This window comes from Strix uralensis, chromosome 4 (genome assembly GCF_047716275.1).
Source record: "Strix uralensis isolate ZFMK-TIS-50842 chromosome 4, bStrUra1, whole genome shotgun sequence".
Classification (NCBI taxonomy): Eukaryota; Metazoa; Chordata; class Aves; order Strigiformes; family Strigidae; genus Strix; species Strix uralensis.
The window spans coordinates 125,389,832-125,416,734 of record NC_133975.1 but is presented as its reverse complement, the minus strand read 5'-3'; the positions used below and the strand labels follow the sequence as shown (position 1 = coordinate 125,416,734).

The following is a 26,903-nucleotide window of genomic DNA, read 5'->3' as shown; positions in this document are numbered from 1 at the left end:
TTGCTTTCTAGGGAAGTGCCTGTTGTGGGGAAGACTGTCCTGCTGAAATTTGGGTTTCCAGTGGATATCTGATGGATGTTTTGACTTACGCTGCAGGGTGACTTTAATGAGATGGCTCAGTCAGAATCCTCATAGAAAGCAACCACATGAGTTTGTATCCTGTTTGGTCACCTCCTGGTAACTTCGGCTCACTTCCCAAATCTGCCTTGAAAATTGGCCAACTGTGGGTATTCCCCCCCCCCAAACTATTGGATATTTACAGATTTTCATGGAATGCATATAGGCGGTATATTTGCATGAGCTTTACCTCCTTAGTAAACCAAACTAATTGCAGAATACTATTAATTTCAAATGCTGTGAATTTTGTTTCACCATAGTTGCAAGATGTTTTGCTATGTAATATATAAGCATGAGAAAGTATTAGTGCATTTGTATGTTTTATTAAGTAGCCTTAAGTTATTTGGAGAAGTGCAGCAAAAAAATACTAGTCAGCATAACTCTCGCTTCCTCTCTTCCTGCAGTTGTGCCATGCCCAGTGAGGAAGTTTGAGCAGTTAAGTAATGTATCTGAACAGTATTGCAGAACATACTAGAAGAGGTGGGAACTGCCCCTTAAAAGGAAGCTGTTACGCTATTTCAAATCCATTTATTTGGCACTGTACAGTGTCCTTGTTTTGCTAACTGGGAAGACTTATGTGGAGCTAGTGCAGAAGACTCTACTTTTTACATAAGGTAAGACCTTACACTTTTATGTTAAGCAAATCTCCTACAATTTGCAGAGTTCGTGGTGATTTTTTTTTTGTCTTACCAGGGCCTTTTTGTCCTGTTAGAGCTGTCAAAAATGTAGATAACCAGGATGTGAATTCCAAGGACCACAGAAAATGTTTGATCTCTTGGTTATTAGTTTCTATAAGTTTCAAGATAATTTTCAAGATGCTGAGACAAAAAAAATCCCAAACCACTTGCAGAAACACAAAAGGATAAACTCAAAAGAAAGTACATGATGAAAACCTCAACAAATGTAACTAAATTTAGCACCACTTTGATGGCAAGATTTAATTCATCCTTCCACTGAGTTTGTAACTGTTTATGGTCTTTGCTGGGGAAACAAAGGTTTATTATAAGGACTTAACTTGTTTCCAAAGCAAAACTCTGGTCCCTTGCTTCATAAAATGACTTATTAGTGCTTGGTCTTTCTAATTCTTCATTCTAAATAAAATAATTTTGAAGGGATTTGGAGTAAGTATTCCTTCTCTGCTTAAACAGCTGATGGAGCTTAATTGATACCCTTATGGCAGTTCTAGTTTATGCCATGAACTGAAACCAGAAAGGTGTAATTGGAACTCTTTTGATTAGCCCATTCTGGCCAAATATTACTGAACTGATAACTAAATCTCCATAGACTTGCAATTTGGATCTTCTCAGTTGTACATTGTTTGTTTCTATTTCCATGAGGCTTCTAGATCCCAAGAGTGGACAAGATACAGGAGAATTGTGTAAACCTTTATAGGTACAAATCACCTTTAATAGTCCTTTGACATCAGTTTAGCCATGATTTGCACAGAGATTCTCTGATTTGCCTTTTCGCTTGCAAATTACTTTGCAGAAAGTAAAAGCAAGTTCCTGCCCAGAAGCTTAAACCTGCAGTACACAGGAATTGTCCCTTCCTCCATTTTACATTTTGTAATAGAATCTTCACTGTGCTTTAAGCTTAGTCTGTGCAGAATAGTTGGATGTAGAAACACTTATTTTTCTCTTCTGAAAGATTTTCTTATCACTCCTTTAATTGTCAAATATTTATTACACCCTTTATTGACTTAACTGAATGCTCTGACTTTATACGAGTGACTTATTCTGACCACATGCAATAACTTTTCCAGATGGTGTGGCAAATACTTGGTTTACAGATGATGTGGTTTTGGTACAGTATAGAGCAGGCCTTGCTAGGTATGGCTGGTATGCTTGCTTTTGCTTACCTCTCATGTTCTGACCTTCCCTCCCCCTTCTGGGACTAGTACTTTCTTCTGTCCCCACAACTGTTGAACATGGATCACATCCTAAAGACAAATCTTTAACTACATAATAAAGCTCTTAAGATTCTGGATCGGTGGGGTTTGGTTCCCCCCCACCCTAAAGTGCATGTACATTGCAGCAATTTGTAGCAGAGCCAAACTTGTTTCCTTAATCTCAGGAGGAAAGTAGCAAACTTCCTTTACGCTGCCATAAAAATCAGTGAAAGGCTGCTGTTTAAATAGATGCTTCATAATGAAATTCAGTGAAGTTTAGACAAGAGCAAACTTAACAAGAGAATCTCATTTCTGTGGATGCTATCCTAAACTCATTAGTTAAACAGAACTAAAGCATTTTTTCTACTCCAGAAAACCCTACAGATTAGTGATAGAAAAGGGCAAGTCTGCAATAGGTGAAATTACCTACAACTAGATTCTGGTCAGCCTTTCCTGGGTGGGAAAGCAATGATTTCTTGATTCTTTATGAGTGGCCACTCTTTCCTCCCAGCCATCTGGTGCTTTCCAATGTGCAGCCTTCCTGTATGCTACACACCATTTTTCCTCCCTTTCATGGCCACCTACTACTCATCTACTCTTCAGCTTTTTCCCTTCAAGTAGCTCCAAAGACCAACATCCTACCAAACTTTACAGCCATACTTCATGCTCGGTGATACACCACAGCACAAGGGCCCTTCAACTCACAACAGCACATTCATGTGCCAATCTGGTTTCCTTCACGTGGTCATCCTCTGCATAGTCGTGTGTCTCCATTCTGTGTGGCTGGTCTGAAATGTGCAGAGTAAGGTTGTACAAGATGAGAAATAGCAAGGAAGTATGTCACTAGAGCATTGCAGGAAGAAAAAGGGCGGATTCTGTCTAGCAGAAGTAAGATGTTGGCATATGGAGGAGAAAAGGGTTGTGGGAATGGGTAAGGGGAGGGCCTAAGGGATTAACAGAGGTGTTGGGAAGTAGTAAACTGAGAAAGAAATTGAGTTGTGAACAAGGCATGAGCTGTAAATCCTTTGCCCTTTTCAGAACATCCTTGGGGTTTGGAAAGTCTTTTAATAACTTTTAAAATTCCTTTTTGCCTTTTTTTTCCCTAGCTGATATGCAGTTATGTCTGGATATACTTAATATTAAAAAAGAAACTAGTTAAGTTTCCCAGAGTTGGAGAGTGGGGAGCTATCTTGGCTTAGAGTTGTGGTCACCTGTTATAGCAGCTAGAGAACAGTCCATGGTCTGTACTAATTCTAATGCAGTTTGATTCCAGGTAGTCTCAAATTTAAGTTTGTAGGTGGATTTAGCAGTTAATCTTCTCAGAATCTTACCCCCCCCCCCCCCCCCCCCCCAAAAAAAAAACCCCAAACCGAACTCAACAAAGTTTATCTTCTAAAAGGTCTTTTCCCCTTAAATGTGTAAGGCTAATTTGACATAATAGCAAGCATAAGCAGAAAGTACGTTCTGCTTCATATCAGTTAAAGACAAAAAATTTCCCTGAATTATTTAATACATCACATGTTTAATCATCTCTTCTGGTATGCCAGTAGCCCTATTTGGATAATTCCTGCTGTAGAGAATTCAGTCCTGGTGGCTAATCAAGTCCACAGCTGCCTTGGGAAGAATGCCAACAAAATGCCTGTTAAGAAGAGTTACTTCACAATTGCTAATCTCATACTGTTAAGCAAAGGGATGTAATCATGTTTGCCTCATACAGAATGATTAAATTTCAGAACATGATGACCTAGATTTCCACTGACCTGCAAAGATTTTTAAACCAAAAATTGAGAGAGGCTGTTACCTGTGCTTCCACTGTATGCAGTATGTACTTTAATTACTCATTTTTGGTGATTTACTATTTATAGCATTATTCATGCTGTAATGGCTACTAATTGCTTAGCAGTTATTGCTGTGGACTGTGGTGGATCAGTTGCAGATGCTGAAGCTATAAATTAAAGCTATTACTCAAACTGACACCTGCTTTAAGAGAATATTTCTCTGGGCCAATGTTTGTAGGACATAACGCTGTCTCTGATAATTTTTAATAAAGTTTGAGGGAATAAAAGCTGCCAACATCTTTAAGACAGTAGTAAAAGAACAAAGTCAACCAGTTTAGTGTTCAGACTGATTGCATTCCAGTGCTAATTAGTACTGCATTGTGCTTGCCTTGCAGCAGCAGTTCTGTTCTTTCCTGACACATTGGCCTCGTGACAGTATTGGGATTGTGTCTAGACTTCAGGATGACTAACCCTACTAATATATAATTGAAAGAAAAATAAAAAATTCTTATGGTCAGGTTTGGCTTTTTTCACTTAGAGGCATGTCCAGGCATCTCTTTCAAACATGTTTGCTGAGATTTCTTTCTTGTCAATGCAAATAAATGTCTATTTCAAAATTTATATACAAGATACTTCAGTAGTTATGCAAACACTGTAGCTGTGATACAGCAGTTCTGAAATATGTATCTGGTCTGATGCTTCTCTCTCCTGAACTTGGACTTTTGGGGGCGTAGTTGTCTGTAATTGATCTCAGCGTCAACCAATTTCAATTGGAGTTAGAAAACAAGAGCTTGAAGCAAAGATAGAAATGGTGTACACCCCCCCCCCCCCCGAACAAAAAAGTTGTACAGCATATGGAATGTGACAAATCCATGCTCTTAAGAAATTGCCCCCCCAAAAGTCAATAGGTGGCAGATTTGAGTTGCTTCATAATGCATGTCTGCTGTATTGAGGAACCTCACACATGAATGTGTTGGCTTAATACTGAGATTCTTGGGAAAAGCTAGAAATAAGAGTCATGGCTCAAGCTAGGCTATCCTGTTTAGTGTCTGTCTAAATACAAAAAGCACTGAGAATGCTGTTAGGTGAACCTTCCCTGGTGCACTTCGGGTGCCCTCTGCTACTGCTTAGATGGAAGGCTCCTGCAGTTGCATCAAGTTTGATCTTTCTGCTTCAGGGAGGAATAAGGAATTCTTGCCACTAACAAAATTTCCAATGAAAACCCAAATCGCAACACATCTACCCTTACTATGGGTGTTCAAAAAGACCAAATGACCAGGAAAACAAATACTTATGTGCAGTCTGTTCTCCCTACCTAAGCTATGCCTGGAACATCCACTCAGCCTTTTAGGGATAGTTACAGAGAACAGTTGGGCAGCATGGGGAGCAGTAGTCCACAGTGCATGGCCTAATTTCTGCTTTTGACAGGATCAAATATAAAATCTTAAACTGGCACTCTGTGCAGGTCATGAGAAATTGCGAGCATTGTTACCAATAGCAGCATTATTAAAATTAAGAATTCCTGCAGAAGACAGATGATGGACACAGCTCTTTCACCACAGGATGCAGAAAGTTAGCTTAGGTTCTCTGAAGTCAGAAGCTGCTAACTCTGAGCTGACCTCTAAAAACTGGTGTCCTTATCCAACAACTTGACTCTGCAATCAAAACATCCTTTTATTGTACGATGTAATTAGAGGATATGATTTAATCAAGTACCTTCAATAAATCCAGGAACTTGATAATCATCAGTCATGATAAATTTGCCTCATTTTTACATTTTGTGTCAAGTCCTGTAGGTAGAATTGCAAAAAGTGATGAAGTTTGCCAACTCTCCCTCCACAACAAACATGAGAACTGACAAGTGAAACAATCCAATGAGCTGTAACTTTTAAAGATGTTTGAAATAAACCCCTCTTTCTCCAGCAAATCACATTACTTTCTAGTACTTCAGCTGCAGGAATTTGCTGATGGAATTATGTTTGTTAATCCCTGGTATGTAACACTTCATCTATATGCATGTACCAGTTAATTAAAAAATCACTGTACTATAGAAGTTGGTATAGGTGGCCAAAATATAGTGCCACATAAATAACCTTGACATCTGGATAGATAGACAAGTAGTTAGGGTACAACTGCTTGATTTGACAGACCTTACCTGAATTGTTCCAGTTAAAACTGCAACAAGCAACATTCAGAATTATCAAGCTCTACAAACATTTATTTATGAAAGATCTTCAAAAAAGTAATTTCAACTACATCTAGATACTCTCATTTCCTTCTCTGCTTTGAATGCTATACATAAAATGACTCTAAAAATAATGGCGCTTTCATTCCCCCTTTCTTTTTTTAACTTAACTTTGCTGGGGGGAAGAAACACTTGTCACTGACCTGCATTTCACACAATGCAACCCAAGCGGAAAAAAAACCCCACAAGATGCAAAAAATGTTTGTGGTGCATTATGGTAGCACCCATAAGTTGCTGGCTATACTCAGGGACAGCTGTGTCACAACATATGTTGTGGCATTATGCAAACACACAGCAAAAAATTCCTGTTCTAAGAGAACTTGCTGTTTGAGTACTTGACCTTAGTCCTGGAGTACATGACACTGAAACTCAGATTTGTTCAGACTACTTCACTTTCTTTTAAGGTGGGGATCATAAAGATTAATTTCTCAAAATGCCTTTTGTTTTAAGTTATGTCTGTGAAGTAACTGTCAAGAGTTACAAGTGCTCTCTAGAGCAACTGCCATGCAATTACTGTGGTGAACTTCACAGATGTGTTTCTCCCTAATATATACTGTGACTCAGCAGTGTTGGTGTGCTATTGAGAAGGTTGTACTTTCTGTTAATATAGCTGGTTTCATCTGGGCGTACTGAATACCAAATCTGTGGCTGTAGAAGTATGGCATTCCAGTTGATCTTGCAGCTGTTTTTACTACATGAACAATGAACAGAAGGTATTTGTTGAATCTGCAGCAATAATCACCCCAGGAAACTCAGATGAAAAACTACTAACTAAAAATATTTTTCATTATAATATTGTAATTTACAATACAGCCTTAAGTATTATAATGTATATTTTGTTCAATTCAATGTTGCCTTCAATGAAATCATATACATCTTGTTTTGAAATTTTCAGAACAACTCTCACCAATTTGAGCAGTGATTAGTCCTGGGCGATAGACTTCAGTGGGGCCAGGCTTCACAACTAGGATGGAAGGTATTTACTGTGAAAACAGTAAGTATGTAATTTGGGTCTTTGTGCTTTGATGTCATGTGCTTAGATATTTTTCTATCTTCAGTGCACCATACAGGAAAAAAAATGGGCCCCAAAATAATTGTGAAGAAGCAAAAATAAACAAAAAAGGGTACTTTTTCATGGTAGTTGGTCTGTCTTCTGTGATACCTGCTTGGCTAAGAGGCTTCTGTGAACTGTGCACCTGTGACCCCTCACAATTACTAATAGCTGTATTAATATCTGGTCCTAATATTTAGATGGCAGACTTTTAAGCTGAAATCTAGGTGAATCAGCAATGCCTCTGTGAAATACAAGTCAAGTTGATCATCTCATGGTATTGCAGAGAGATCAGAGAAGGGTATTCTCTACTCATAGAAACCTTATTGTGCTGGTAGGTACATAAATAGCTGCAGTAATAAAAACTAGTTATACTGCAACATGTAGAATTAATTAAAATTTTGCACACTACTAGTGGCAGGCAACTGAAATTGTCAGTACTTTGAAGTATCTTTTGATTGACTTTCTGCTTTCATCACATGTCAGAGTTAAGAAGGCCATTAAACTGAGGTACAAGTTGTTATTTTTATAATGTTCTGTGGTTATTATGCATATGACTTGACCACATTATTAGGTTTATATAAAGCTCTTTATCTTGTTAGAAAAATATATAGTCAGCTCAAATGTTTAGATTTTAATTTAAAAAATGGCAGTGGAAACTAAGCTGATGAAAATATTCCCATGTTTAAAAATACTTCTTAATTTACTTATTTATCTATTATATTGGTAATATTATTTACCACAACTTACAGCATTTATCAGAGAAGACCACAAATCTGATTTTAACTAGTACAAAAATAAAGGTACAAACTATTTTTCTCACTGAATAACATCCATCTAAGATTGTGGACTGATGCAGTACTCTGGAATTGGGGCCAAGCAAACAACAATGCTGAACAGTAAAATAAGAATAGAACAAGGAGTTTTGAATTCTAACCCTTTGGGCAATATTAAATCCAAAGTTAAAAGAAGCAAATGGTAGTGTGCTATCCTTTATCTAATAACCTGTATATGCTAGCCTATTAAACTGTAATTAAAAAAAGGAAAATACTATTTGGAACTTTAATTGGAAGAAATGAAAGTCTAGAAAAATGTTAACAGTAAGTTGAAGGAAAAGGAAGTATAATTAACACTCCTGTCCCTCTTGTTTGGATCCCTCCCAGGAAACAATCCTTTCTGCTCCTGCTTTCTGGAGAATGGCAGCTCTGCCACACACCAGCACACCTACCAGCTGAGGGACTTGTGCATCGCCGTCCGTCACCCCAATAGCCTGGTATTTCCCCACATCTCCACAGGTATCAGTTATAGACAGTGTCTGTTACCGCTAAAAGGCTGTAATGGGAAATGCAGTCCCTACTCCAGTTGACACACCATGCCGTGGGGTATGTAGAGACAGTGTCTCATTACAGGAGCAGTGCACTCGTCAGGGACAGAAAAATCAAGAAATAGGCTGATTTTAATTATTAAAGGCCCAATTCTCCGTTTGCTTCTAGCCTTTTGGGTGACTCTTGTGCTCTGCTCTGTGCAACATGACATCATTTTCTTTTCGAGGCTCCTGGGGCCGGTGCCAGTGAACCAGAGTGATGCCCGAGAGTGGGCACCACTCCAGCCGCGAGGCTCTGCTCGCCGCCGGCAGCTCGGGCTCTCTCGGAAGACGCCGGCGGCGGCCTGGCACCCACCCCGGGCCCCGTGGGCCCCTCTAGGGGATCTCTCACGCAGCGCCAGCCGCTGCTTCCCCTTGAAGGGCCGTGAATGGCGCCGGGTTCCCTCAGCCGCGACGCCTGGCAGGGAAGCCCCGCCCCCGGTGCCATGGCAACGGGGCGGGGCTTTCGCGTGCTGAGCGGCGTCGCCGGGAGCCAATCACGCTGTGGCGATTGAAGCGCGGGCGCCACGCCCCCTCCACCACCTGCACCAATCCCCTTCCTCTGCGTCGCTTCCTCTCCCCTCCGCCAAGGAGGGAAGATGGCGGCCGGCGGCGCGGCCGCACCAGCCAATGGGGTGCCTGGGGAGGGTTCCGGGGGCCGGCCCCACAGGGGGCGGGGCGGTGCGCACGCGGCGGCCGGCCGAGGTGCGCGGCGGGAGGGGCCGGCTCTGAGGGGCCGCGGTAAGGACGCCCTGGAGGGGCCGGGCCGGGCCGGGGGAGGGACCGCCGCGGGGGTCGGGGGGTTCACTGGGGCAGCCGTGGGCAGGGTCTGCTGTGTGGGGAGGCCGGGGGGGTGTGTGTGCCTCTGAGGGGGATCGTCTCGGGGCGGTGGGTTGTGGAGGGTTGTTTGGGGAGGGTCCCCTCGGTTGAGGGTGGGTCCCCTCGGTTGAGGGTGGGGCCTGTGTGCTTTGGGGTGGGGGAGGATGCGGGGTGCCTGGGGCGGGTGGTTTGGGCTGGGGGAGCAACTGCCGGGAGGTGCCCCTGTCCTGCCCCTGTGCGGTCGGGAGGAGAGAGGGCGGGTCCTGAAGTTTCCTTCCCTCACCGCTGACTTTCCTTTTTCCATTAGGCTAAACTGAAGCATCTCTTGCTTTGCTGGTAGTGATGCTGCCTGCGTCGCTGCTAAAGCGTGAATAAAAACATTCGACTTACACTGTGAGTTCATCCTGTTACTCAGTGAAGCCTGGAAGCTTAGAAAGGCACACTGTGCTCTCAGAGCACTCTGAACAGGAGTGAGGGACTGTTGGAGGGTCGACACTGGCCTGGTCACCCTTTCTAGCTTGGATGCTGTGTCTGGGAGAGAGTGGGCTGGGATTGAGCCTGGCGTGAGGGCTGGGTCAGTGTATTGCTAATTTGGGCAGGCACATCTCATTAGGGTTGTGACTGGCCACTTACAGGCTGTCAGAGTTAGTTAGGACCTGTATTGACAGATAAAATGTTTATTAAAATGTTATACTGGTAAGTACCAGCTGACCTCATCTAGGTTTGGTGAAGATTGGGATTTTTTTAACAATAGTCTAAAACAAACAAAAACAAAATCTAGAAAAGGTCAGAAGAGGAAATAATAGGTTCAATTTTTTTTTGTTGTTTTATTTCCTGGCAAAAAGTAAAACAAAACTTTTTTTATGTTTTTGAAGAAAGTAGAGAAACTACTGCTAAAGCTGTAATACATATATCCTTAAATGATGTTTTATATAACTAACAGGTATTTCAAATGTGCTGTGTTGGAGAATGAACGTTTTTCCTACAAGATACAGGGAGTGGAATTGTCAGAGCTGTATTATGTTACAGACTCACATTCTGTAATTCCAAATTAATTTTTCCTAGAAATGTATATTTGGAAGAATGCAGAAACACAAGGTCTTTTATTAGTATGCTGGTTTTTGGGTCTGTAAAAACTTTGTTCTTAGAACTAAGCTGTGTCAATGCCATTTATTTCCTAACATTTTAAATGGGTTTCCTGTTTGAGAGCAATCGTCAGATTCAGTGAAGTGTGTGTGCAGAGCAGCTCCTATAAGATAATTGTCATTGCTGACAGAGTAACTGAAAAAGTTTCTGTTCGTGTCTATGCCAAGGATTGCTTTCTAATTGCTAATTTTACATAATGCTTGTTTAAACTTTACGTGTTGGTTTCTGTTTGCTTAAAGACTGTGGTAGCTGTTTGCATTTTCCTTCAGATATCTTTTGATGGGGTCAAGTAACAGCCCTGTAGGGAAGGTGGGCCTAGGACTCCTCTGCAGCCTCTGTATACGTAGACAATGACACAGGGCCTGGCTGTTTCTTGAGTGTTCTCAGACTTTTTGGAAATTATTATGTTCTTTTTTTGCCACATAAGAGTTCAGCTGTACATGGGATGATCAGTGGTGTTCAGGTAGTTTTTTAAATGCCTTAAGTATAAGTGATTTTTTTTAAAAGTTTTTTTTCTTTCACTCTATCAGTCTTGAGGGCATGAGTCCATTGCTGGACAGCCCTGGGATCTGGTCTGTACCTGACTGCATGGGAGGTCTTGTGTAAAACCAGATTGTTGTTATGTGCTGGCAGCATTTCCTAGCTGGGTTCTGTAGTTTTGATATGCTTTTACTGTAACTATACAAGTAATGGGATTTCTGAGGGTTTCTTGAGGAAAAAGGCAAGCAGGAGATCAGCACTACCATGCTGATTAGCTGTGTTGATGTAGAGTGGCCTGTGCACACTTCTAGGACTTGGTTTTAATTGGTGAGTGAAAAGACATCATCTGTGTGGGTCAGCTTCTCCTGTGTGATGACAACTCTGTTAGTGGGCTTCACACCAGACAAAAAAGGTGTCAAGACTTGTGAATCAGAGACTTGTTAAGGCCAGGTTTTGGAGGTGAGTGTGTTTTGCGACTTGCAAGCAGTTTAGGTGCAAGATGGACAGTGGAGGACATAAGAAAGGCAGTAAAAGAGTGTGTTGCCTGTAGCCATGTGGGGTTAGGAAGTTCAGCTTCAAACATGCCTTTGACCTCTTCAGACTTTAGCCTGACCCCACTATCCACTTCTCCCTTAGCTCTTCCCCTGCTCCAGTTCCTGTACTCTTTTCCTTTAACAGAAGGGTTACATAAATTCTTGCTGGTGCATTTTCCTCTTCTATTTACTCCTGCCACCTCCTTTTCCTTCCCCGTTCTTCCCCTCAAAGCTGCGTAAGACTCTTCCCTCCTTCTCGCCTGCAGCTGTTGAAGCCCAGAGCAAGGACAGCTCTACTGCAGTGCTTCACCTACCACCCAAGCAGGGCTGGTGCTGGTTCAGATCAGGCAGAAGCGTGTTTTGTTAATTTAGGGGTCTGGCGCAGTCAGCATGCAGAGATGGGACACGTTCAGTGCAATCTGTAGAGAAACTTAGAGCATTAATTTAGGGCTGCTTAGTTAAATATATGTGGAGGTAACTTAGTGCATGGACATGACCAACCAGTGTGCTGACTAGCTTCTATAATAAATGGCAGGGCTTGTGAAACTGTGTGTAGAAGATTGATGCTTTGGTAGATAAAGCTTGAGGCTGGGAGTGAAGGATGTCTGACACTGAAATGTTCTTCAGGTTATATTTCAGTATTTTGGATGAATTGTTTCTATGATGTATTTTTGCCTTAGCTGGTACTTTGATGCAAGTTTCAACAAAATATTTTGATGAGAACAAAGCAGGAGATGGGGGTGGACAGCTTGCTGGAAAAAGAAAGTAAGCCAGTCTTATAGCACTGAAATAATCATGCTCAAATTGCAGGAAAAATACTGAGTAATTTCATTAGACTGTTCTGAAGGTCCCAGCAGGTAATGTGTTTTCTGTCCTGTTTCTAGGCCTTGTGGGATATTCGAGTATTTTCAATGATCAAAATATTTTGTAAGTACTGTCAGGAAGCAAATACCGTGCAGCTGTCCATTCTTACAAGTTTGCATTAATATTTTCTTCAACACTCTTCAGTCTGATACATTTTTATTCTGTTTCATTATGTCAGGTGTTTAAGTCATTATCTAGCTTGATCTCCTTTGCGAGACAAACCATCTGTACTGTTGTTTACACCCTTTACAGGGTATACATAAATTTATCTATCCTTTTCATATTAATCTGAAGACACTTCTTGCAGACTGTTAATATTCTCAGATTTTTGTTATTTTTTGTTACACTGTTTGTATTCTTGAAAATGTTTTGAGGTGACCTTAATGTTTAGTTTCAGGCTAGAAGTTGCAACAGATAGAGGCATTAAAGAATTTTAAAACCTCTTAGGCCTTATTGTTTTGCTCTTTGAGTCTTGTTTTATATAAGACTTCACTGTGGCCTTACAAGGACACTTATTTTTTTCTTAAATTCTCTAGTTTTCCAGCTAAATGAAAACTTAATGAAAAATCAGAACTAAAGGGTTCTGGAAATTCTTCATTTAATATAGCAACTGAATCTTATCTGTGAAAAACCAGGTGCCTTGAAACACTCATAGTTCTTATGCTGGATGAAAATAGCTGATTAAAAAAAATAGCTTTAAAGTAAAATTACGTTTTTGCTGTATTCTTGTGTGTAGAAGCAATTGAATCTGAAAATGTTGAGCGTCTGTCTTGCAATTTCACTTTTCTTTTAGATGAATTAACATATTGCTAATACCTGTAGCCACTGCTGATGTTTTTTTTTTCTTCAGCAGAATCATAATATTTTTTTTTTTAGTTTATTAGCAACTTTTCATTTGCACCTCTCTCTGAAGCTAGCCATAACTACTGTGATATTTCTTTTTTCCCATGCCTGTTATTGCTAGGCAAAACTATCACTCAGCTTCCCATTAAAAATAAGATGTGGAAGTGCTGTACAGTTTGTAAGCTGTTAAATTGGTGAAATGACAACCCAGCATTTAACTAAAATTGGCAAATTGCTTGCTGGATGAAGTTATATGCTGGCAGTACCTGGAATAGGAAGCTTCGTATGCTGATTACTTCTTAATAATTTGAGGATCTTTCAGTAATAAACACATGTGTATGTTTGTTGCTATGGGAATGACTGAGAGCTGGATTTAAGTGTTGTTATTCTTTTGTGAAATCAGAAGGGATAAGCAGATGGCTGTGAAAGCAAAAATTCTTGTTTAGAAACACGCAGCTCTTTTACTAACAAACCTGACTTACTCAAGTTTTGTATACAGTTTGTGGAAGATTTTTTTGAGGTAAGTGAAGTTGATTTTACTTTACTCAATATGTCAGTATATTTAAGGAAGTACATGATTCAGTTTTGAAAGGGGGGAAAAATAGATTTAAGGAAAAAGTGAATTCAGGTGGTTTAATGCCTCAGGTAACTATTACCATGTCTGTGTATTGAATGTTCCTGCTTCAAGAATGTTCATAGGAGCCAGATGTGAGTGTAAGATTGCGAGAGGAAAGGTTTTATAGTTGTGGATTGGGTTTGTTCCCACTGCCCTTCCCTGGGAGAACTTAATGATGGGTGTTTCTGGACTTGACATTTGCTGGATGCTTAAAGAGCAAATACAAACGCACAAAAGTCAGTTGTTCCCTGTATGCTTCTGTGTGTGTTGCATGGAAATATGAGAGTCACATCTCGCATTAGCATGAAGTCTGAAAGATCAAAAGGTCTGAATTGAATTCACAAAAATGAGATTTTAAAAAAGAACGTGTAACTTATTTTTAATCTCTTTGACAGATCAGAAAGAGAAGGTTGCAGTGTAGTTGAATTTGGTTTTTTTTCTTCTCCAGTTTTTGCTGCTAGACAGTTCTAAGTGAGGGCTGTGATTTTTGATTAATAGTCTGATTTGAGGACCTGAGGCTTTTAAGAGGAAAAGAAAATGCTGGTACCTTAATGATGTTCCTTGCAGTACTTCAGGCTTATTTCCTGTGCCTTCCACTGTAAATTACGTTTTTGTTTCCTTGAATGTCACTCTGCTGGAGGAGACAATCAGCTTATCATACTCGATTAAAATGAGTGTAGGAATATATAAATGTAATAAAAAGAATAAGTGCTCTCCTTCTGAATCGGTGATCTGAACCTGTGACTGTAGCTGCTGGCGGGGGGGCGGAGCTCCGGAGCCGCTCCCGAGTGTTGGTCACCAGTGACACCCCGTGGGCTGAGTGCGAAATAACAGCGTGTGGCCCCCGGCCGGCAGGACTAAAAGCCTTCAGTTCTACGCCGCAGTGGCTGATAAACAGTCAAACTGGAGAGGGAGGCCTTGCGTTTCCTGCACAACAGTCTTTGCAAAAAGAGGCGGCTGTTTGGAGGGGCACGCTCAGGTCTTTAGTCTTTTATCCCGACAATTTCAGGGGTACGGGGCGAGGAAGCCACCTTACGCTGGAAGTTGTGTTCTCTCTGTGCACGTAGGTGCCCTCTTAGTACAATCTTAATGCTGCTTCTGAAACTGTGCAGTAAGCAAATGTCATGTCTTGCTATTATCGGTCTGGCAATGTAGTATCTTCCGGGAAGAAATGATGAGCCAGCTTATCTCGTAGTTGCTTGTTTTCCAGTCTGCCTTCCTATTTGTGTTCTTTGCTGTGCAAGGGCAGTTGTGGGTGCCAGGCTGATGAGATTATAAAAGTAGATGAAGACACTCAAGGTTTTTGCCCCTGCTGTTCTAATTAGAAACTATTTTGAAAGATAAACTTTATAATTTCTGCTCTAAATTTTATTTATGGTCAATTTATACTCTTAAAGTGTTGTGCCAGTATTGTTCTTGAGTAGCTCCCCTCCCTCCTCAGCATTTATTCCTTTGAAGTATTTGTAGATAGCAATCGTATCCCCTTTCAGTCTCTCTCTTTGCCAAGCTGTACAAGGCAAAGCATCCCAGCTACTTCTCGTAAAATAAACAGTCTATTCCCTGGATCATCTAACCCATCCTCCTCTGCACTTGATTATGGTTTCGTTATCAAGCGATTGGCTTCAGCAAAGAGCCCTGCTGGCAACCTGCTGTGACCCTGCGAAATATGGACTGACTAAAGCATTGAGAACAAACATGGCTTGAGATCAGGATTATTAAAATGCATAAAGTTCTTGACTTTGGTTTTTATCCTTGTCTTGTTTTAGAGCAACACTGTCTGCTGAAGATGTTGGAAAAGTCTTTGTGGATCTCGGAAAAATAAATTCCCCACCCAGGTCTTAGGGATTTCTGAGTGCTAACAAAAACATGTAGTTTTTGTTGTGATTTGCCAGCAGGGATTGCCTGTGTTGCTGCATACAGTAGATCTCTTGATCAGAAAGTGGTAGAGTATCAATACCTACATACTTGCTCTTTTGTCCTTCCCTTTCATGATTCCATTTCTTATGAGTGAGTCCTAAATCACTCTCATAGTGAAAAGGCAGTTGAACATGAACTTCCAGTGCAGTATGGTGGAAAATCACTGTGCACTTGGATGTTGTGAAAAGGGGAAAATAATTTTTTTATCTGTGTATGGCATTGGTGAAGCTAGTACTGGAGTGCTGCATATGATTCAAGTATAAACACTGTCTAAAGACTCTTGAAAACAGCTGAAGAGAGTGCCTTTATGGGTACAATGTGCACATACGTGATGCCTTAGCATCTTTTATGGAGACTGAAAAGTAAATTCTCTTGAACAGGCTAGAGTCAGCGTAGCTCTAAAACCTTTTATTTCAGCCCCTTCTATCCTACTGTTGTCACTTAGATGACATCTTTTCCTTTTGTCTGCTACAAAGCATTGAAAATTGAGCTTAGGGCATGATAAGGATTCAGCAGAGCCTCCAGCTGTCAGGCTGTGCACAAAGAGCGTGTTTGGAAATTGATAGTCAATGCATGGGTACACAAGGGTCTCCAGTTTCTCCTGTTGCTTTGATACTGGAGAGGGTCTGACAGATTACCTTGATGGGGTGATGTTCTGGATTAGCTAAATATCAAAAAGGGATACTGTAGGATGTGACTGGCGAAGATACCTTAGTGATGTGCGTGTTCCTGGGGAAGCAAATGAGGAAAAAGAGAAGTCATTTCTCCTGCTTAGGCTTGACAGATGTTTGTGCTTGTGCAAATACATCTGGAACTGCAGAGGATTGTTTAGGCAGTGATGTTAGTGTAGTGTTAAAAATTGCCAAGCACGCAAATGTCGTATTTGGAAAATACTGTTGCCGCGTCTGCACGTGTAGGGGAATGTCTTCTTATCTGTTCACCAGCAACATCCCAAGTGAAGATGAGGAACTGCAGTAGCTGATTTAAGCTTGGGTTTTTAAGAAAAGAGTCTTGAAAACATAATAGTCTTGTGTTTTGAAGAATGAGCTCTGGTAACAAAGTGTACTTAAGCTAAATTACTGTTGTGAAAGAATTTCTAAAATATTCTGGTAAATAAAACATTTCATCTCATTATAGGTATTTTAGCACCAGTGTGTGGTAGTGGGAGTTATTTTTCCTGCTGTAGCTAAGTTTCTTTATATCCTTTTATTACTGTTGCTGCTAAATTTAGGCTGAAACTTCCCAGGCTTCCTGTGGTGTAGAAATAAAATTCTTTGGAAGAATTTCAGCAAAAATTATTAATATTTGGGAAGAATCTTCTTACTTATGTTCATTTTTTTTATATGAGGATGTTGGTACCAAGTTGCAATGTCTAAATTGAAGGAAATAAATGGTGTTATTTCAGAGTCACTAAATTATTCGTGTAGCTGCATAAGTAATTTTTTCCTTTCACCTTTCTCTGTAGGGTGGGTGATTGGGGTTGCCCATTCATGTGGTGGTTTTGTTAAGCTTAAAATGGCCCTGAAAATCATCACTCTTGGAGTCCTTTCTTGTAATCTCAAACTTGAAAGGACACTGAAGCACTTTTTGATTGTGGAATTTGCAGGTGCATTCCAGCATTACTGTGGCTTTTGCATTTTATCTTGTAGTGTAGATGTTCAGAACAAGGCTTTTTCTTTCGAAAATCTGCTGCTGACTGTACTTACTAATGTTTGTGTACACAAGTATTATGAGTTAGACAAACACTGTCTTTGTTTTACTGATTAAGAAAGTAAAGAGTGAATGTTGCATTTTGCTGGGAATTACTCAGTATGCTGTTCTGCCAGAATCGGCACTAGTAAGTGTTTGTAGGCCAGGCTCTTGTTCAAATTCAGTCGGATGAATAGCTTTATTTCTGTCATCTTTATCTGTGAGATGACCATCTTGGTGCATAGCTCTAGTGCCAAGTCAAGCAGCAAGCTGTGTGACCTTTTAACAAAAGAAAATGCTGTTAGTGAGGAGGTGTGTGAGAAATAGTTCAGAGAAAGGTACAAACCTTCTCTTGGCTGCTCATGGTTATATTGTGGAAATGTGAATGGAGAAAAACTTCATAGACGTGCAGGAGAACGCTGTACCCTACATGTTTGATATCCAGCAGTTGCTGGCTGTACGTAATTGAGAGACTGATTAGTTCTGTATCTTCTTTCCTGTGCTTATGGTTACAAAAAGTAATGTCAGTATGGTGTCTATGGTGGGAGGTGCTCACAAGAGAAAGGAAATTACTTTTCTGTAGTCACTGTGGTCTGATGAGATAAGCACAAATGCAGAAGGCTGAGACTTGCATTCTCTTCAAGTTTTGTGGTGGGTTGACTGAATAGCCGTGGTTACGTTACAGACACCAGGACACAGAGGTGCTGCGGTCTGAAGCTGTGAGTTATCTGGCATCTGCTGGAGTTGGGAGCACTGATGTTTGCATAGCACGTGGGCAGTGAAGTGTTCTGGAGCTGGTGGATGCACACATCATCCACCTGCCGTTCCTCATGGGGGTGTTAACACTATGCTGGGTCCCATCGCGGGAGGAGGTCTCTGTTAGACAAAGGGCGGGTGTCGCAGAACTGGCCATGACTCCCCTGCTTGACGCTTACCCTTCTTTTAGAAGGTGATCTGGATGCCTCACCCCACATGTTGTCAGCGTGCTGGGCTCGAGTACAGGTTAGGCACTGTCTGTGCCTGGGAGAAGAGGGCAGAAGGGAGGAGGAGTCAGCACAAACCTCATATTTGACCCCCGTCTGGGAGACTTGCTCCAGTGCAAAAGCCAAGGCTCAGCGCTAGGACAGTTTTCCTGGCAGCTCTGGCCTGTTCTGTAGAATCCACCTGCGGATGCAGAGTTTGTCGTTTACCTGTTCAGAGGCTGTGAGCGTGCAATTTGGGCATAGCTCAGCTTTTGCAGAGGGCTTTTAAATACAGTATTCTTTACAAAAATAAAGGAGACTATATAGAACTTAGAAGATAAATGTCCCGATTAGAGTATCTCTGTAATTTAACCTTTGCCTGGGAATCTTTCGGATCTATCTTTATACAATAGGATTGCTTCTGCTGCAGCTTCTGTCAGCTTGATCTGAGAATAGCCGTGGGAGTAAAATAGAGCATCTCTTATCCTCTTACTACCTTGCAGTCTCCTTTATTGGATGACCACCTCATCAACACCTGGATGCAATGACATCCTCTGCCTGGTGAGGTCACTACTAGGAAACTGTCCCCTCACAAGGAAGTTCTCAGTTGGATCCAGTTCCTCATGTCAGTGTGATTTTGGTGACAGAGAGCTTGCTTTGAAGCTCCTCTGTGAGTAGGTCTCTGTCACTAGCGTGGAATCGAATGAAAAGAGAAGACTGAAAAAGGAAAATTCTCAAACATGTATGAAATAGTTTGACAGAACTTCTTAGTGTATTTAGGAACTATGTTTCCTATGTTTTATGTCAGGATTTCCTAAACTGTCCTAGAGAAGGTAGTTTAGGTATCTGAGCATCATATTTTTAAAATTTTCACTTAAATTTGAAGCCAAAATTAGTATTTCGAGCATTTTTATAGTTTTATATGTTGTTTTCTGGCTTATTTGAATTTTTAAATTGTATTATTCTACACTTAGATTTTTCTTACAATGACTTGTCATCTGAGGCCTTTGCAGCTTTTTACCATCTCTTTGGTTCATGAATTTATACCAATATCAATATTGATTGAAATTGATATAAGTTTCAGTTGCTCAAGTTTGAATGTTAAATTAATTGCAATTTGGACCTGAAGGCATAGCTAAATATTCTAAATCTTGCCTGCCTCCACCATATTTTCCAGTGTTGGATGCAAGATGAGAATAGGTCTTTCTAGTTGGAATGCAAAATCTTACACCTAATTTTAAAAGTTCTCTTTTGATGAAAATATTTAATGTATGGTTTTTATGATTTATGCATTTAAAACTATGCCTGGTCAAATCTAAAAGTTGTTTTTGTGTTCTCTCTGCAAGGATATCTGGTATAACATTCAAAAAGAGGTTTTCTGTATTGACATGAACACCTGCTTATTCCCCCAAAAGATGAGTACATAAAAGTTGTAGTTTCCCTTTTTTTAGATTATCAAACCCCGAAGCACTGAGCACCTGTGACTTTTTTTGCCTTTGTTCTCTCCTAGCTCTGACTCTTATTTGTTCCCTCTAACCAATACTGCACTTTAAGGCCAGTTCCTTGGCTCCCTGTTCCACCTACAGCTCTTCTCTCCACTGCTGAACAGGATTGTACCCCCCAGGTCTATACTGGTGGGAGGGTAGGAGTTGATTTCATGTAAGGCAGATAGTTTGATAGACCTAATTTTTTTGTTCTTCTCATTGACTTTGTTGTGGCAGTGTTTTATCTTTTTCATCCTTTCAGCTCTCTTGATATGATATTTTTCTCTGTACTGCAAATGCAAAATTACGTGGAGTTGTTTTCTTGCTGTGCTTTGTGTTTGGAAACTAGATGTAGCTGATTTGAAAGGATGAAATAATTCTCTTGGCAGTTTACATCTTGTCTCTGCGCTTTAGCCTCTCGCGCATCTTATTCCTTTCCTGCTTGATAGACTAAATGCTGTTCTCTTTGCCTTAAAATGGCTTTGTGGAAATGCTGGAAAAACACCTTAGCTCTCTGCTTTGGTAAAATAACGAAATCAACTATAGGAGTTTGTATCCTGCAGAAAATATGCATGCCTGATGGGTGTTTTGTGCTTCCCCTCAGCGCTGGGCTGATCCATCTTCTGTTGCGAAGCGGTGCCAGTGAGGAGAGGTCTCTAAAGGCATTTTGCATTAGTGAAGTGCAGCGTACTAATGTGTTCTCCTCAGCCAACCTTGCGCTTTGCGGTTTTGTTTTAAAATGCAAACCACATGTAATGTTGCATGCATGAATTGCTTTCCACTGCCCAGAGCTCCAGGTTTGTTCTTAGTTTGTTCTTGAACTTTTAATAATTGTGAAAATAAAGGGAGGGTCTGTTTGTATTGTTTATAGTAGGAAAGAACAGCGCAAGATTTCATCTACTGCTGTTCAAATCCCTTGCTATTTTTGGTATTTGACCTCTGCAGAGAAGATTGCCAAAACTACAGGTTGTTTTCATTTTTATAATGTGTTTCTACCCTCCTACTCTTGAGTTACTCTTACGTTACTGATTAAATCTTTGAGAAAGTTCCATTTCTCCCACATTTTCCACGGTATTTTTCAGAGAGGTAATTTTATGTTTCTATATGTTGTTGAGCTAACATTCCCTTTTGGAAATGAGAACTGTGCAATTTGGCAGCATCTTGTGTACACCACTAAAAGGAGAAGGGAAATAACTTATGAATTGCTGGTTTATTTTTTGAAAAACTTTCTGGATTGAAGAGGGCTCGTGAGCCTGTTGGCTTGAGTAGAGACTGCAGCGTTTAGAGTGCTGCACAAAGAGCACAGCAGTATGCACTGAGACGATATTACAAGTGTAGTTTGTGCGGATAGGTGCTTACCTTTCATTTCTCCGTCACTGGAGAGGCCTGCTTTCAGTACTTCTGGCTGTTTGCTTCTGGTCCTGCTGTGTGGTTGTTTCCACACTCCACTAGTGAGAAATACATACCAAAGGCATGTGACAATCTTGTCCTGCCTCTTTGGCATCCCTTCCACTTCACGCCTTCTATTCTAAAAAAATCAAGCTTATTTCTTTCTTAAAGGAGCCTTGTAGGATGCCCAGGAGGTCAAAATATTTTAGATTATTTCAAAGTACTGTATTCTGAGTTCCCAAGACGTAATGAGTTTCGAGTGTCCTTCAAGAAGCTTATTGTTTCTGGTAGTTGTGATATCAAGGAGACGTGCAGGCGTTGCATATAACTGTGAAGTTAATTCATAGAAAAGATCCCATGAATGTAGTTCCAGAGGACTAGATACAGTAACACAGAAGTTTTGGGGTTAATATGTAGAAGGTGGCTTTACCTTGCTCAGGGGTGCAGATGAGAGATGCAGCTGTTACACGCCAGGAATGGTGATCGCGGAGAATGGGATTGGGCTGCTTCTTCAAACACAAGTAGGACTGGCTGTAGCCAGACACCTTCAGCCACGTACTCATATGTCAGCCACGTGGTGGTATTTTCCTGGCACCTTAACGTCACCTGGAGTTTGTGTTGAGACTGTAGCTCCAGACCGTGGGCCATTGTGAGCTGAAATAAGTAAAGAACCTGAATTTAATTAACTACCTCATGTTCTGAGCAAAGGAGGTACCTTGGGGAAACAAGAGGTCTTGGCCAGCACTCTCAGCGATTTCTTCTGCGACTGAAACAGCTCAAGAGCAAGCTGTCTGTGCCCTGCAAAGGCTTTGTGTCACACAGTTTGTCACATTAGCACGAGCAGTTTTTCTCATTGATTATCACAACTGGCTGTTGTGCTATATCCAAAGTATGTCAGGTTTCAAAGATACTGAGCCAAAGGATTCTTTGTGGCCGAAACAAACCAGATAACGTGTGTTGTTGAGTTAAGGAGTGCTGAACTAAAAGTGCTTCACTTCTGCAGAGCACCATGTGCTTTGGAGGTGGCTGCAGTCCAATGCTTAGTTATCTCCTATTGTGTTTGGAAGACCATTGTTTCCTATTTGTCTAATAAATTTAACACAGATCCTATTCCTGCCATTTAAACTTTCCCATCAAAATACAACAGTAACTTCCCCTTCTGAAAAGGAAGGGCTGGCAGCCACACCCTGAAGTTTGAGCATGAATTGTTTATATAACCTTCAATCACAATTTCATAATAGTCTGAAGACTTTCTTACTAGGGCAGACATTTTACTGAGGTTTTAGCAAAAACCTGGCTGCCATCAAATGCAATTTTAAGGCTTCTTGGTTGTTGAGTCGAAATAGAATTGAAAACTGTACCCTCCAGCTTCCTGATGATATAAATTGCACATCTATCTGGAAACATGAACAGCATTTTCTGGTATTTCAGAATAGCTGTACCTATGTCATTCAGGGGTAAAAGCTTAAGAGCTATCTTGGGCTAGTTTTATTTCCCAGAAAATATTATTAAATCTGTATGAACATACTTTTGCAGACTCTGGCTTTTTACAACTTCTAGGTACTTGCAGGTTCCCTCCCCTCCTGAGCAGTAAAAGCTCTGACATGAGTGTTGTAGAAACTGCTCGTTGAATAATATTCTCTATCAAATTTGGTAATATTTAAACAACTGTAACTTACTTTCCAAATGGATGACATTTGTCAGGAACATGTCTGTTTGAGTTTACTTGGGCTTTTGAGTATAAAAAGTCTGAATATTTAGAGCTTGAAATTTGGGTCAATCTGGAAAACTAAATTTTTCTTACAAAAGGTTTACAGAGAGAACCCAATTTTTTCAGTAACCATAGCACTACAGGATAGCTGGTTTTTGAAAACTCCTTTCTCCACCTTCAAGCACGTGTTTTCAAAATGGTATTTAAATAGAAGCATCCATTGTAATTCTTCAGTAAATTGGGTTAAGTAGAAGTTGTCCTTCTCAATATTAAAATATTTTATTTCTCAATTTTAAATTATTTATTTGCATGGGAGTTTAGTGGTTTTGTGTTTGAGCACTGTAGCAAGCAGTGTTTGAGAACAGTTTGCTTTATGTAATAGTTCTAGTAAAAGCTTGTTCCATTTGAGGACATACCCAGGAAAGTAAGTAAGAAGCAAGCTCTGTGGGTAGGGTTGTACGCAAGGTAATGCCAGAAAACATGTTGAACTTCTTCTCTTCAGAGGGGAAAGGAGTTTCCACAGGATGTCTGCGTTTTATGGCAAAAATTACTTGTAGATGTGCTCTGAAAGGTTGCTTTGATGTAGAAGATTAACCTGGGGACCTCGTTGTCAGGATATTACTGAGGCAAATAGCTTAGTGAGATTATTTGTGACTTGGGAATTAAGCTTTTATGAGTGTGCCTACTTAAGCTGTTTTTTAAGAATTTGCTCGTTTGACGTGTACGGAACAGGAGGAGGGAAAGCAAAACCCTGAAACTACAAACACCACCAAGAAGAAAAAAAAGCAGAATGCAGTTTTGTCACAGCAACTTCTTCTTTGTTGCTGGTCTCTCATGGACCATTAAAATAATTACCCAAAAAGAAGCAGTACATGGAAATTTGCTCCTTCCATCCCTAAAAATATAGCCTGAAGAGTTTGCAGAAAAATTTGTGATGGGACAGCTGGGAAGGCATGAGAACATTGTCTTGCATTCTGGGTCTGCCAGTTTTTTACTCCGTTTCTGTTTGGATTTTTTCAGAAAGAGTCCTTTCATACATGTGGTAACTAGGATTGGGTGCTGGCCTAGTCCTTAGGGAAAGAAGGAGATTTCTGAGTACCACGTTACCCTTTTTTGCGTTAACTGAAATATCTGTACTGGTGAGAAGTCACTGGAGCGTTGACCCCCTAGAACCTGCTGTGATTTCCTCAATGTTCATTTTTTTAACACTGAAGAGTAGTCTAATTGAACCTGTAATTTTCACAGAAGTCATTCATGTGGATGATTATGCTTGCTTAACATACCCCACCTACATCTTTCTTTTAAAAATGACTGTAGTTTGTGAACTCACTAAAACCATGTATTGTTTATGGTGGCAAATATCTCATTTAAATTTAAATGCTTCCGTACTTTTTCTGACTCTAAATTGATGAAAGCCTTTGCTGCAATTACAGAATTGAATTTTCCTTTGTGTTATAGAAAGGAGAACATGCTTTTTTAAATTTTTTTTTTAAAAGGGCACATTTTTTTTTAGAAAAGAATCTGTGAAATAGTATGGGTTTCTAGGAGGGTTCAGTAGTGCCAGAGAAGAATTGCCTCTGAAGGGAAGATTTTTATCAGTTGCACTAAGAGCCAGCGTTATGTGGTTTTCTAGGAGGCTCCAAAAACATTTAGGTTCTCAGAACTGATGAAAAAGCCAAAGGTGCTTAATTCCAGTGAATTCCACTGATGTCATGTGGCCTGTTGAGGTGGTGTGTGGTATGCTGACAGGTGTTTATGTGCGTCATTGTGCACCTAAATACTTGTAAAATTTGTCTCATCTGGCCGTTTCAGACTGTAGTTCTACATAATTTTGGTCTCGTTCTCTGCCTACCCTTTGCACGTCCCCCAACAGAAAAGTTCACCTAAGAAGAGTCCTGCAGTTGTACAGATGCAACTATTCGTGGGCTGTGCCTCCGAGCAACTTTTTAGAACAAAAATTATTCCTCCTTAGGTAGTGGTGGTGACTTCTATTTTATCTCTGCTTGTGGAGAACATCACTTTACTGTTTACTTTATAAAAATAATAAAGCAAATTTAGCTAAGTGACTTTCACAGGATTCACAGACAGACTATTTAATCTTCTAAGGGGATTATATGATGTAGTGCTTACAGTCACAAGAGACTGAACTCCTTAACTCAGGGAGCCCTTTCCGGTTCTCTGTTTCTGTAAATGAAATTGTAGTGGGTAGGACACCAGGATAACTGAATTTTTACTTCATGCGTTATCTCTGCACAAGATGCTCTTTCATACATATTTTTAAAGCTAATATTGTTTAGAATGTCATAATTAAAATTCACCTTGGATTTTATTTCTCACAGGTTCCTGACAACGTTAGGAGCAGCATTTGATGAGATGACTGCAGTGGAGAAGATCGAGGAGCAGCTTGCTAGTCTGTGCATAGCAAAACGTTCTACGCTAAGTGAGGAACCTGCTTATTTACTGGATATAGATGTTTCCAAACCTGCTCAATCTGAAAGCAGTCGCTTTGTGGCAGTTTCGTGTTCCAATAAGTCAATTAGGGTATATAACAGGGAAACGTTAAACTTCCTGCGGGAGTACAGTAGCCATCCAGGGGTACTGAATGGAGTCAGATTTGCACATGCGTGTGACAGCGTAGTGTTTTCAGCATGCAGTGACGGTACAGTAAAATGTTGGGATATTCGTTTAGCAGCTCAGAAAGCTGTGCAGGTGTTTAGTGGCTATCCCTCCAACGTTTTCATCAGTTTTGATATCAACTGCAGTGATCTCATAATTTGTGCTGGAACGGAAAAAGTTGAAAAGGACACGTTTCTGGTGTTTTGGGATGCAAGAGGCATTACAAACTGTGCCAGCGCAACTAAAGAACCCTTGGGAGTCTATTCTGAAAGTCACAACGATGATATCACTAAAATTTGTTTTCATCCTGTCAAACCCAATTTGGTAGTTTCTGGGTCAACTGATGGGTTGGTTAATGTGTTTGACATTAACGAGGATAATGAAGATGATGCTTTGATATCAACTTGCAATTCAGATTCCTCTGTAAGTTTTATTGGCTGGTCTGGGAAGGACTATAGACAGGTCTACTGCATGACACACGATGAGGGATTTTGTTGGTGGGACATTGCTCAGTTAGATACAGAAGAACCAATAACGCTGTTGCACGTTCTGGACGTCAGAGACGCAGTCTGCGTTGAAAACGACAGCTTGCATTACCTAGTAGGTGGCTTGTACCACGACAAGGCAGACAAACTCTTTCTCGTTGGGGGAACATCCACAGGAAACATTCACCTGATCAGCTGCGGCACGGCAGGACTGAGCCTGGCGGGTACCCTTTGCGGGGGACACTCTGCCGCTGTTCGCTCTTGCTGCTGGAACCCGACAGATGAGTCTCTGTTGACGGGTGGAGAGGATGCTCAGCTGTTGCTATGGAAACCTGGAGCTGTGGAAAGGTCCCTCGCAAAGAAAGCGTCTCTGAAGATAGCTTCTTCCGTGCAGAAGAGAGTAAGAGTTCACAACAGCTCCCTCAAAAGCAGGAAAAAGTAAAATTCTGAAAGTGGGAGTCTCTGCTGTGTAGAGCTTTCCTGGTGTTTAATCTCTCGGGCAATACTTGGCTGTGCTTTATTTGGGGGTATTCAGTGGAAAGAACGACGATGCTTGAATTCTACCTGGGAATGCGTTTCAGTCATCAGAAGAATGCCTTTCTGTGTTTGTTTTTGTTTTTGGTTTTGTTTTTTTTTAAGTTGCTAATATTAATCAGAAAAGAGTAAATGTTTGCTCTTGAGTTCTCAAACAATAGATCTTAAATCATATTATATAAAAATGTTTCTGTGGTTGTTTAATGTCTCAGCCAACACTTTTAATGTGTAATATAGGCCTGTGGCTTGCATAATTTGTTACCTTCCCACTGAAATTCCCTGGCATGTTTTAAAAGCTTTTGTATTTCATGCTGTATTTTGCTTTCTTTACAGAGAACTTAAATTGCTCAATATATTAAAAGATTTTATGTCA

At 40.6% G+C, this 26,903-nt stretch overlaps 1 protein-coding gene and 1 long non-coding RNA gene across 7 annotated transcripts; one reads left to right on the top strand and one right to left on the bottom strand.

Moving 5' to 3' along the window:
* Nucleotides 1-675: 675 nt before the first annotated feature.
* On the top strand, nucleotides 676-26,903 carry WDR89 (WD repeat domain 89). 6 transcript variants are annotated; one of them, XM_074869017.1, is made up of 4 exons: nucleotides 676-731; nucleotides 6,924-7,022; nucleotides 8,243-8,374; nucleotides 25,235-26,903. In XM_074869017.1, the coding sequence occupies exon 4, from the start codon at nucleotides 25,269-25,271 to the stop codon at nucleotides 26,436-26,438; it is 1,170 nt and encodes a 389-aa protein (XP_074725118.1). In that variant the 5' UTR covers nucleotides 676-731; nucleotides 6,924-7,022; nucleotides 8,243-8,374; nucleotides 25,235-25,268; the 3' UTR covers nucleotides 26,439-26,903. The 6 variants fall into 6 exon arrangements, with proteins under 6 accessions (XP_074725118.1, XP_074725119.1, XP_074725120.1 ...); XM_074869018.1 differs by lacking the exon at nucleotides 676-731 and adding an exon at nucleotides 6,615-6,741; XM_074869019.1 differs by lacking the exon at nucleotides 676-731 and having other exon boundaries at nucleotides 6,827-7,004.
* Nucleotides 20,989-22,198, bottom strand: LOC141943528 (uncharacterized). Its single transcript, XR_012628987.1, has 2 exons — nucleotides 21,615-22,198; nucleotides 20,989-21,512 (listed from the first exon to the last, which is right to left on the bottom strand). It is a non-coding gene; the product is annotated as an uncharacterized LOC141943528 (long non-coding RNA).

Excerpts from the sequence above, each read along its gene's own strand:
- WDR89 (XM_074869017.1), top strand. The coding sequence starts at position 25,269 with ATGACTGCAGTGGAGAAGATCGAGGAGCAGCTTGCTAGTCTGTGCATA.